Raw genomic sequence first — 12,688 nt, forward strand, 5'->3', positions numbered from 1 at the left:
TACTCAGGAGGTTGAGCCAGGAGAATTGCCTGAACCCAGGAGGCGGAGGTTGCGGTGAGCCGAGATCGTGCCATTGCACTCCAGCCTGGGTAACAAGAGTGAAACTCCGTCTCAAAAAAAAAAAAATATATATATATATATAAATTAGCTGGGAATGGTGGCACACATCTGTAGTCCCAGCTACTCGGGAGGCTGAGGCAGGAGAATTTCTTGAACCCAGAAGGCCAAGGTTGCAGTGAGACGAGATTGTACCATGGCGTTCCAGCCTGTGGGCAGAGCGACACTCTGTCTCAAAATAAATAAATAAATAAGGAGGTGTTAGTTGAAGTCTGCATCCTCAACAATGAGGCCTCCACCCCTTCCACTCAAGTGTCAGAGTCTTGGCAGCAGATTTAGACACCCCCATAGGACTACTATGAGGATTAAATGTGTTAATACCTGTAACGTGTTCAGAATCGTGCTTGGTAAATAGTAAATGCTTAATGTTATTAGTAAGCTAAACAGCTAAATAATTACAAGTGGTTGCTTCTTTAGAGCCTGAATCTGACCAGAAGAAATGATGTAGGGCACCGCTGTTTTTAACTACAAGCTTTTAGGAATATTTGGCTTTTAAAATTATGTAGGCTTATAAGAAGTTTTAAGTAAAAAGTAAAGATCTGTCCTCACTCTCCACAACATATATAAATTTTAGAACAGGCTTCAGTCACACACCTATTCTTGTGGCTGGCAGCCCCACCAAAATCATAGGAGATGTTTAGTAGGGGGAGAAGCTGCTGTTCAAATGGGAAGGGGTTTTGGTATTAACACAAAGAATCTTTGGGGGAAAGCGTACTCCATAGATGACAGTAATAGGCTATCCCTTTACAGTTAACGGTTCCCTGTTTTGTTTTTGTTTTTAACATACATACAAACATAGAAATTTTCTATTTTAGTAATAGGATCATACTGCTTGTTTTGATATCTGTATACACACACACACACACACACACACACACAGAGAGAGAGAGAGAGAGAGATAGTGTAGGCTGGTCATGGTGGTTCACGCTTGTAATCCCAGCACTTTAGGAGGCCAACGCATGAGGTCAGGAGTTTGAGACCAGCCTGGCCAACAGAGTGAAACCCCGTCTCTACCAAAAATACAAAATTAGCTGGGCATGGTGGCAGGCACCTGTAATCCAGGCTACTTGGGAGGCTGAGACAGGAGAATCACTTGAACCCTAGAGGCAGAGGTTGCAGTAAGCTGAGATCGCACCACTGCACTACAGGCTGGGTGACAGAGCGAGACTCTGTCTCCAAAAAAAAAAAAAAGATAATGAAGAGGAACTTAGAAAAATTGTTGGAAGGCTAAGTAGTCCTAGTTGAGTAATTCAAGAATACTTGTGCTGAAATGAAAGCTAAATATAAACAAGGAATGCTGTATTTATATTTTGTTATTGTTAGAGACAGGATCTCACTCTGTCACCCAGGCTGGTGTGCAGTGGTGCAATCACAGCTCACTGCAACCTCGAACTCCTTGGCTCAAGTGATTCTCCCAACTCAGCTTCCTGGGTAGCCAGGACTACAGGTGCATGCCACTGTGCCTGGCTAATTTTTTAATTTGTTGCCAGGCTGGTCTTGAACTCCTGGCCTAAAGTAATCTCCTGCCTGGCCTCCCAAAGTATTAGGATTACAGGCATTAGCCACTGTTCCCAGCCAAGGAGCATTTTAGAAAACTCCCTGGAGGCAAAATAGGTGGCCCAAGATGGTAGAAACAGTTTCTACCTAGTTTCTCTAGAAATGGCCAGTGTCCTTATCCTCTAGTATGAATAAAGTCTTAGGGCTGGAGGAGGTGGTGAAAACTGTCATAACCAGCATGTTCATTCTAGTAAGTGGAACTTTTAATAACCTTTCTAGTTTCCTGCCTTGCTTCAGAAGACAAGTGTTAACAAGCCATTCTCCTGACTTTAAGCCTACAATAAAGATTCTAGCACAGCATGTGATTTGTCCAGATAATTAAACATGCAAGCTTGCATGTTATTTGAAGGCTTATTACGACCTTCTCAGCCTTTCCATTTCTAAAATGATTTCTGTCTTTTGAGTCATTAATCCTAAGTATGCATGTGTGTGTGCATGCATGTGTATTGTGTACTGTCATTTATTCAAAGGTGTTTCTACTTAAGGTGATTAATCCAAATGCATTGAAAATGATGCTGACTAAATTAATTCTACTTAAAGATTAGTTGTTAGCCAAATGCTATGAAAATCTTGTCTAGGAACAATCTTAATCCTTTAAAATATTTAAGACTTAAAAAAAGACTAGATCAGGGGTCTCCAGCCCCCAGGCCACAGACTGGTACTGTTCCATGGCCAGTTGGAAACCAAGCTGCATAGCTGGAGGTGAGCATGGCACAAGTGAGCATTACCACCTGAGTGCCGCCTCCTGTCAGATCAGCAGGATTAGATTCTCTATAGGAGCACAAACCCTGTTGTGAACTGTGCACGCAAGGGATCTAGGTTGCACAGTCCTTATGAGAATCTAACTCCTAATGATCTGAGGTGGTACAGTTTCATCCTGAAACCATTTCCCACCCCTCTCCCCTTCCTGCCCCTGCCAACCCTAGTATGTGGAAAAATCGCTTTCCATGAAACCAGTCCCTGGTGCCAAAAAGGTTGGGGACCACTACTGTTGATCGTTTGCACAGATTGTTTGAGGACATTGGCTTCTAGATGAAACTGAACACCACCCCTCCATTCTTTGCTTACTAGAATTAGACTGTCAAAATGTGGCAGACGAAGAGGGGTGGGAATCCCTGAGGAGGAAACCTCCTTTTGAGAAGCAGATCTATGACCCTCTGTCATAGTCAAAAAGTAACAGGTCATTTTTTATAAAGAAAGTTTATTTTTTAGAGCAGTTTTAGATTCATAACAAAATTGAACAGTAGGGACAGAGATTTCCCTTATACTTCCTGCACTCACACAACATGGCCTCCCCCATTGTTAACGTCTCCCACCCGAGTGATGCATTTCTTACAGCTGATCAATCTACATGGACACATCACTACCCAGAGTCCATAGTTTACACTAGGGCTCACTGTTGGTGTTGTACAGCCTATGGATTTGGACAAATTTGTAATGCCATGTATCCACAATGACAGTATCATACAGAATAGTTTCCCCACCCTAAAAATCCTCTTGCTCTACCTGTTCTGTCCTCCCTCTCTCCTAACCCCTGGCAACCCTTGATCCTTTTACTGTCTCCATAGTTTTGCCTTTCCCAAAATGTCATATAATTGAAATCAAACAGCATGTAGCCTTTTCAGCTTGGCTTCTTTCTCTTAATATGCATTTAAGGTTCCTCCATATCTTTTCATGGCTCGATTGCCCATTTTTTGGTGCTATTTTTCCATTGTTTGGATGTACCACAATGTATTGATGCATTCACCTACTGAAGGACATCTTGGTTACTTCCAAGTTTTAACAATTATGACTAGAGCTGCTATAAAACACCATGTACAGGTTTTTGTGTGCATGTAAGTTTTCAACTCATTTGGATAAATATCAAGGCAAGCAATGACTAGATTGTATGGTGAGAGTATGTTTAGTTTTATAAGAAACTGCCAAACTATCTGCCAAAGTGGCTGTACCATTTTGCATTCCCAGCAGCAATGAATGAATGAGAGCTCCTGTTGCTCTATATTCTCACCAGCATTCCTGGTGAAATCAGTGCTCTGGATTTTGGCCATTTACGTGTGTAAATGTATATCACTAATGCTTTAATTTCCAGTTCTCTAATGACAGGATGTGGAGCATCTTTTCATATGCTTTTTTGCCATCTGTATGTTTTCTTTGGTGAGATGTCTGTTCGGGACTTTTGCTCATTTTTAATTGGGCTGTTTCATTTTCTTTTCTAGATAGGATCTCTCTCTGTGTCACACAGGCTGGAGTGCAGTGACACCATCATGGCTTACAGCAGCCTTGATCTCCTTGGCTCAAGCAGTCCTCCTACCTCAGTCTCCTGAGTAGCTGGGACTACAGGCATTTGCCATTATTCCCAGCTAATTTTTTCCTTTTTTTTTTTTTTTTTTCTTTTTTTGAGACAGGGTTAGGCTAGAGTGCAGTGGCACTGTCTCAGCTCACTGCAACCTCCGCCTAACGGTTCAAGCGATTCTCCCACCTTAGCCTCCTAAATAGCTGAGACTACAGGCATGCGCCACCATGCCCAGATAATTTTTTGTATTTTTTTGGTAGAGACAGGGTTTCACCATGTTGGCCAGGCTGCTCTAAACTCCTAATCTCAAGTGATCTACCTACCTCAGCCTCCCAAAGTGCTGGGTTAACAGGCATGAGCCACCGTGCCCAATCCAGATTTTCTTATTGTTGAGCTTTAAGAGTTCTCTGTAAATTTTGGAAAACAGTCCCTTGTCAGACTGTTTTGGGTGAATATTTTCTCCCAGTCTGTGGCTTCTCTGTGTTCTCTTGACAGCCTCTTTTGCAGAGCAGGAATTTTTAACTTCAGTAAAGTCCAGCTTATCATTTCGTTCTTTCATAGATTGTGCCTTTGGTGTTGTATCTGAAAAGTCATCACCACCCTCAAGGTCATCTAGATTTTCCATGTTATCTTCTAGGAGTTTATAATTTTGCATTTTGCATTGAAGTCTGTGATCCATTTTGAGTTAATTTACAAGTCATTTTGCTTTTGAATTTTCAGACAAAATTCATGAAAAGTAAAGGAAGTTGGAGTAGCATATTAAAACATTTGGAAAAGTATAAATAGGCTTTCTCATTTATTAAGCATATGGCCTTACACAACATTTTAAAGTCTCAGATTCTGCATTTTATAATGAGGATAATAGTACTGACCTCATACAGTTGATATGAGAACTAAGTGACGTACATGTGAAACCCTTGGGAGCTTCCTGCTTGCTGAACATGTGGAGATGCCGGAAGCGGGGCTAGCCCAGAGAATGCATGGACGCTCCACCCCCACTGGCTTGTCCTATCCATCTGTCTGTTCATCTGTGTCCTTTGTAATAACCTTTATAATAAACCAGTAAATGGTTAAAAAAAAAAAAAGCAAAAACACTGAACATCACACCTGCATGGTAAGTAGCAGTTGTTATGGATGGTTTTTGCTATCATAATGTAGATGAAGAAGATGAGGATGTCGACATAAGATGTAAGAAGAATTTTGATTTTTTTTTTTATTCCTCACTGATTGTCAATTTCCTTTTTTTGGTAGGTGGTGGACTTTGTAGCAGCAACATTGCAGAGAGCCTGTGCAAGCTTGGCCCATCAGGCAGAAAGCACCGTAGAATCACAGACACTGAGCATGTCCATGGGGCTGGTGGCTGTCATTCTGGGAGGAGCTGTTCAGGTGAGTTGTAGACATTAGCCAAGCTCAAATGGAGGGAAGGGATAAGCAAAATACCAGTTGCTTCCTTTCCATACCCTTATGAGAAATAAGAATGGATATTGTACATAGGAGAACCAGGATAAAGAAGTTAGTCTGTTAATGAGAATTCTCTCCAAAGTAGAGGACAAAAAAGTTGCACTGTTTCCACTCTGTCACCTGAATAGGCTTCACTATCAGAAGGGTAGGGTCCTTTCTACCTGTTACAATCTTAATTTGGAAACATGTAGCCTGGTGTTTTGCATCTGAGGTGGATACTAGATTTTCTGGCCCTCAGTCTCCAAAGCTCAGCCCTTGTTTCTGTTACTATTGTTGGGGAAAATCCTTAGTAGCTTGCTGGCTGCATAGGATCCATCTATTTTGAATGCTTCATTTTAGCACAGGATTTATTCTTCAACCCATATCAGGTAGTGTGTTAAAGCTTTGCTTCCAGCCACTTTTAAGTGTGTATGTCTTTTACATACCTAATTTTTTCCCCCAAAAATGTTACATACCTAATTTATAATTTTTAAATTTATTTTTTTAAACAGTACATATTGCATACTTGTGTGCCACACATACTGAGCTAGGGTGCTGGGAATACAGCAGGAGACAAGGCAGACCCCCATGAAATTTCAGTCCAGTAAGGAAGTCACACACTAAATGACTGTTCAGAAATAAACTTAGGATTGATTGAAGGGCCTCAAAAGAGAAGTGGCAGGTACCAAGAGCACGTAATATCTAACCTAGGCTGGGAAGATTTCCACTGAGGAAGTGTAAGCATAAGATAAGATTTGAAGGATGAATAGGAGTGTGGGTGTGTGTAGAGTGCAGATGAAGGAAACTCTTCCAATTAAGGGAAACATCATGCTTAGAAGCAGCAAAGAGCTTGGTATATGTGAGACACTGATAGAAGACTGGTGTCGGTGAATTATAGAGACCAAGGGGAAGAGCATACCAGTAAGGACAAAAGATAGGCAAGGGCTAGACCATGCTTGTGTGTGTGACTGGCTAATTGCATACCTAGTTAGGTTAGGAGTCTGCAGGAAAGCAGAATAGGCTTAGTATGAGTCTTATGAAATCTACCCTGAAGCCAGCCTGCTCATAACCCTTAGCAATGAGTAGGATGCCCTCTGGGAATAGATTTTTGAGTTTGAGGATTCAAGTCTGATTCTTATTCTTGATGTATTAGAATATGACTTTCACTAGCCTGTCTAAAAGGAAAAGGAGTTTTATCTGGGCCTGTTATTAGTGTGAAGCCCATTTCTTGGTAGATTTACTTAGCACTAATAATTATATATTTTCCAAGTTGTTTAAAAAAAAAAAAAGCATTTGGTTCATTTTCTAGAGCCATAGTATACCCTTGCTGTTAGAACTATCAAGGAAAGGTTGATCAATTGAATCATTTTTCTTCTCTTTTCTTTTTTTGAGCTGGATTCTTACTCTGTTGCCCAGGCTAGAATGAGGTGGCATGATCTTAACTCACTGCAGCCTCAGCTTCCCAAGTAGCTGGGATTACAGGCATGCACCACCCCACCCAGCTAATTTTTGTATTTTCAGCAGAGACAGGGTTTTGCCATGTTGGCCAGGCTGGTCTTGAACCCCTGACTTCAGGTGATCCGCCTGCCTCAGCCTCCCAAAGTGCTAGGATTACAGGCGTGAGCAACTGCACCCGGCTGGAATTATTTTTCTTAAGTTGTATTCTTACTGGATTTAGTTAGCCAAATTGATTTTAGTTTTTCTTGTTGACTATTAATTTGAATAGTGTTTTTCCATAAGGTAAGAGTGCAGTTGTGTTTTTTTTCTCGCTTCTCTGTACTTATCATTTCAAACCACATCCCAAATGAAAGATATATCACAGAAATCTCCATTTCCCTTTCTAGAAGCCCATTGTTGGAGGGCCAGCTGTGCATGTTAGTTGTGTTGTAAGAGAGACTCACCTGACCGATGTAAAGATTATGCGTTGCAGGCCCCTGCCTTTCCGTGAGCCATCCTGACTCACTGACTACATCCGGCATTCCTCTGACTTTGCAGTTAGTCAAGTGAACATAGCATGTCGCCCCTTATACCTTTGCCCTAGATCTACTACTGTTTTTCTGTTTGAATCATGGATTTGTAAGTGGCTTCTAGAATAATGCTGGATTTTCTTTCTTTGTATTAGAAAAAAATATCATGGTTCTAAATTATGTTTTCAGTCAATCTTTGTCAGGCTAACATTATACTGTTTTTTTCCAATCCTTATTAGGATTTGTTGTTTTGGCTAATGAAAAAAGAATCTAACATCATCTGAACCAACCTACCTACTTAATTTCTTTCTCTTTTCCTTTCTTTTCTCTCTTATTTATATAATCAAAGTGATTATTAGAACATTGTGTCTGGGAAGAGTAGTTAATTTGGAAAATGTGTATATTTAAGACTGGTGACAAGATCACTGTAATTCCAGGCTCAATTTTTTAAATTTCAGAGTTAGCCACCACCAGAAGTATTACATATTGGTTACTCTTCTCTGTCCCTTCAAGAAGCAATTTCTGCATGATGTTACATTGTGGGTTGGTCTCTAAAGCACGAAGCTGAGCAGACCATTCTAGACCTTCTTTAGGAAAAACCAAAATCATGTTGTTCCAGGGAGACACCTCAACCTCTGGTTAAAAGCTGGGCTCCAAATCTTCAAATCTAGATTCTGTTGGGGTGGGGGTTCGTTATTGGGAGAGAAAAGGCGCATTTCTTCTCTAAAGGGGAAGGGGTCTTTATCTTGGTCTTACTCTATACTGCTTTGGTCATGTTTTTGATCAAAGGCCATTGCTTAGACTCTTTGGCAAAAAGGTTACCATGAGCATAGACTGTGTTTTAGGTGCTGTTGACTTACATATTAGAATCATTGCAAACGCTTAGAGGCTGGGGGGTGGAAGTAGTGGTAAGCAAGCTAGAGGTCTACGGCAGAATGGAGGAAAGGGAGAGAGGGAAGAGCTGCTGAAATCTGTTGCATGCTGGTGAGGCAAATTGGTTGACTCAGTTCCTGTGCTAGAATGCTGTCCTTCCTCTTCTTCACTGAGCCTGATTTGGGTACGCTGCTTGGGAAAACTCCAATTATTTCCAGCTGTTATGTAGAGCTCCAAAGAGCCAATAATCCTTAATTACTGTTGCTTTCAAGCAGCATCATTTAGAGATGTCTTACTTTCTGCCATATTTAATAAACCTGCCACAGTAGGTACTTAATTAACAGTGTGTGAATGGATGGATAGATGGAAGGAAGAAAGGAAAGATGAATGTCTAAGGAGGCATGAATTTTGTTTTGTTTTGTTTTGTTTTGTTTTGTTTTGTTTTGTTTTGTTTGTCAAAAGGACATGGGCTTCAAAAAGTTTAAAAACACTGCCCTCACCCATAGTGAGCAACCTCCAGATCTGGGCACACCCATGGGAGTGTTGTGAATATTAGTCATGTGTTATAAGGGGCAAAGGAGAGCCATACTTCTTGTTTTCACAGGCTTTTGCTTTATTGTCCTCTAGATAACCCAGTCTTTTCTTAGCATTTCCCTAGAGTGGAGAGGCATCCTTCAACTGCTTATATATAGGTAATAAAACTGGCTACAAATGTCGTTACCTGACCGGGCATGCTGGCTCACACCTGTAATCCCAGCACTTTGGGAGGCAAAGGCAGGCAAATCACGAGGTCAAGAGATTGAGACCATCGTGGCCAACATGGTGAAACCCTGTTTCTACTAAAAATACAAAAATTAGCTGGGCATGGTGGTGTGTGCTTGTAATCCCAGCTACTCAGGAGGCTGAGGCAGGAGGATTGATTGAACCCAGGAGGCAGAGGTTGCAGTGAGCCGAGATGGCGCCACGACACTCCAGCCTGGGCAACAGAGGCAGACTCTGCCTCAAAAACAAACAAAAAAAGCCCTTACTTGCAAACCACAGTGCCTCCAGTTTTACAACTTAGAAAGTGACCTTCCAGTTAACTAAGGTGACTAGTTCCCTCTAATTCTTTCTGTTTTTGAGATTATCTATTTCTGGAATTGTCTTCATTGTGTTCATTTATACACATTGTTAAAGATTTTCAGAGCTTTTGCCAGGCACGGTGGTTCACGCCGGTAATCCCAACACTTTGGGAGGCTGAGGCAGGCAGATCACCTGAGGTCAGGAGTTCGAGACCAGCCTGACCAACATGGAGAAACCCTGTCTCTACCAAAAATACAAAATTATCCAGGTGTGGTGGCACATACCTGTAATCCCAGCTACTCGGGAGGCTGAGGCAGGAAAATTGCTTGAACACGGGAGGCAGAGGTTGCAGTGAACCGAGATCGTGCCTTTGCACCCCAGCCTAGGCAACAAGAGTGAAAAAAAAGCAAAAAAAAAAAAAATTTTTTTTCAAGATGGAGTCTTGCTTTGTTGCCCAGGCTACAGTGCAGTGGCATAATCTTGGCTCCCAGGTAAGCGATTCTCCTGCCTCAGTCTCCCGAGTAGCTAGGACTACAGGCACACGCCACCACACCCGGCTAATTTTTATATTTTTGGTAAAGATAGGGTTTCACTATGTTGACCAGGCTGGTCTTGAACTCCTGGCCTCAAGTGATTCTCCCGCCTCAACCTCCCAAAGTGCTGGGATTTACAGCCATGAGCCACCATGCCAGGCTGCTTTATATAATTTCTATAAAGTGATATATATTGAGACCAGTGGCCTGTGAAGAAGGCTTTCATTTGTTTTAAATCACTGCAAGCATTTGATCCAAATGCTTCCAAAGATCCAGAATCTTCCAGGATAACCGGCAGGCAACTACCTAGCTGATTTCATGAATTTTAGGCAAAGATTCAATCATTATATTTAAAATAAGGTTTTTATGATAATGTATTATTTTTTATGATCGTAGGCTTTACACTAGATTTTGCTCTACCTCTTTCCTACATGCATTCTGGGCCTTGAGACTAGACAGTGAGACTAGGGGAGGAATTAAGCACATTGCTCTTATGCTAAATTGGTTTATTACTGAGACCTCTCTAGTGTTCTTTACATAATACATGGATAATAAATTGTTGCCCAACCACCTTGCACATAAAAACTATGAAAGAACTTTGTATACTGTGATTACCATTTGGTTTTCTTTTATTTGCGTAGAGGTTTATAGTTGACAAAATTCTTACTTCATTTGATTTTCACAATAAACCTTTTACTAGATAGGGACTGTCAGGAATATATTAAAATCTTATGTTTTTTTTTTTTTTTTTTTTTTTTTTTTTTAATATACACATGCTCTACTCTTGCTTCCATCCCGGTTCTGATAAGCTTCTTTGTAGAGGGCAGGGTCTCTTCCACAACCACTATCTTAAATCCAAGCCCTAGCAATCCATCCTCAATTTTTTTGTTTTTGTTTTTGATATGGAGTCTTGCTCTGTTGCCCAGGCTGGAATGCAGTTACCCGATCTTGGCTCACCACGGCCTCTGCCTCCTGGGTTCAAGCCATTCTCCTGCCTCTGCCTCCTGAGTAGCTAGGATTACAGGCATGTGCCACTACCCATGGCTAGTTTTTGTATTTTTAGTAAAAACATGGTTTCACCACATGTAGTTGGAATAATACAGCATATAGCCCTTCAGATTGACTTCTTTTACTTGCTAATATACATTTAAGGTTCCTCCATGTCTTTTCATGGCTTGATAGCTCATTTATTTTTAGTGTTGAGTAATAGTCCATTGTATGGATACACCATAGTTTATTTATCCATTCACCTAATGAAGGACATCTTGGTTGCTTCAGGTTTTGGCAATTATGACTAGAGCTGCTGTAAACAACCATGAGCAGGTTTTTGTGTGGGCATAAGTTTTCAGTTCTTTCAAGCATTTGATACAAGTGCTTCCGAAGATCTAGAATGCAAAGAGTTCAATCCCTGGATCACATGGTAAGAGTGTATTTAGTTTTGTAAGATACTGCCACATTCTCTGCCAAAGTGGCTGTATTATTTTGCATTCCCACCAGCAACAAATTAGAGTTTCCATTGTTCCACATCTTCACCGCCCCTGGATCACATGGTAAGAGTGTATTTAGTTTTGTAAGATACTGCCACATTCTCTGCCAAAGTGGCTGTATTATTTTGCATTCCCACCAGCAACAAATTAGAGTTTCCATTGTTCCACATCTTCACCGGCATTTGGTGTTGTCAATGTTTTGGATTTTGGCTATTCTAATAAGTATATAGTGACATCTCATTATAGTTTTAATTTACAGTTCCCACTGGGCACGTTACCTCATGCCTATAATCCCAGCACTTTGGGAGACCAAGGCAGGCAGGTCACATGAGGTCAAGAGTTTGAGGCCAGCCTGGGAAACATGGCAAAACCCTGTCTCTACTAAAAATACAAAAATTAGCCAGGCATGGTGGCCACACCTGTAGTCCCAGCTACTCAGGAGGCTGAGGCAGGAGAATCACTTGAACCTGGGAGGTGGAGGTTGCAGTAAACAAGACTGTGCTACTGTACTGTAGCCTAGGAAATAGAGCAAGACTCTGTCTCAGAAAAAAGAAAGAAAAAATTTGCAATTCCCTAATGACTTATGACGTTGAATATGTCTTCCTATGCTTATTTGTCATCTATATATCTTCTTTGATAGAGTGTTCTTCTTTGGTAGACCTGTTTATGCCTTTTGCCCATTTAAAATCAGGTTGCTCATTTTCTTATTCTTGAGCTTCAAAAGTTCTTTGTATATTTTGGATCTTAGTTCTTTTTTAGATGTGTCTTTTACAATTATTTTATCTCATTCTGTAGTTTGTCTTCTCATTCTCTTGACAGTTTCCTTTGCAGAGCAAACATTTTTAACTTTAATAAGGTCCAGTTTATTAAGTGTTTCATAGATTGTGCCTTTGATGTTATATTTAAAAGGTCATTGCTTTTTTTTTTTGAGATGTAGTTTCACTTCTTGTTACCCAGGCTGGAGTGCAATGGCCGATCTCGGCTCACTGCAACCTCTACCTCCTGGGTTCAAGCAATTCTCCTGCCGCAGCCTCCCGAGTAGCTGGAACTACAGGCGCACGTCACCATGCCCTGCTAATTTTGTATTTTTAGTAGAGATGAGGTTTCACCATGTTGACCAGGATGGTCTCCATCTCTTGACCTCGTGATCCACCCACCTCAGCCTCCCAAAGTGCTGGGATTATAGGCTTGAGCCACCATGCCCAGCCAAAGGTCATTGCTTTTAAGAGGTCATCTCAATTTTCTACTATGTTAACTTGTAGGAGCTTTATAGTTTTGTATTTTACAGTTAGGTTTATGATCCACTTCCAGTTAATTTTTGTGCAAGGTGCAAGGTGTCTAGATTTTTTTTTTTTTTTT

At 41.0% G+C, this 12,688-nt stretch overlaps 1 protein-coding gene across 1 annotated transcript in view; it reads left to right on the forward strand.

Moving 5' to 3' along the window:
• Positions 1-12,688, forward strand: part of TANGO6 (transport and golgi organization 6 homolog) — a 258,258-nt gene that overhangs the window by 73,835 nt on the left and 171,735 nt on the right. The window contains exon 12 of the mRNA XM_037742252.1: positions 5,219-5,353. Within this exon, the coding sequence (XP_037598180.1) occupies positions 5,219-5,353 (135 nt within the window). The remainder of the gene's footprint in view (positions 1-5,218; positions 5,354-12,688) is intronic.

Source organism: Cebus imitator, unplaced genomic scaffold, assembly GCF_001604975.1.
Source record: "Cebus imitator isolate Cc_AM_T3 unplaced genomic scaffold, Cebus_imitator-1.0 Scaffold118, whole genome shotgun sequence".
Classification (NCBI taxonomy): Eukaryota; Metazoa; Chordata; class Mammalia; order Primates; family Cebidae; genus Cebus; species Cebus imitator.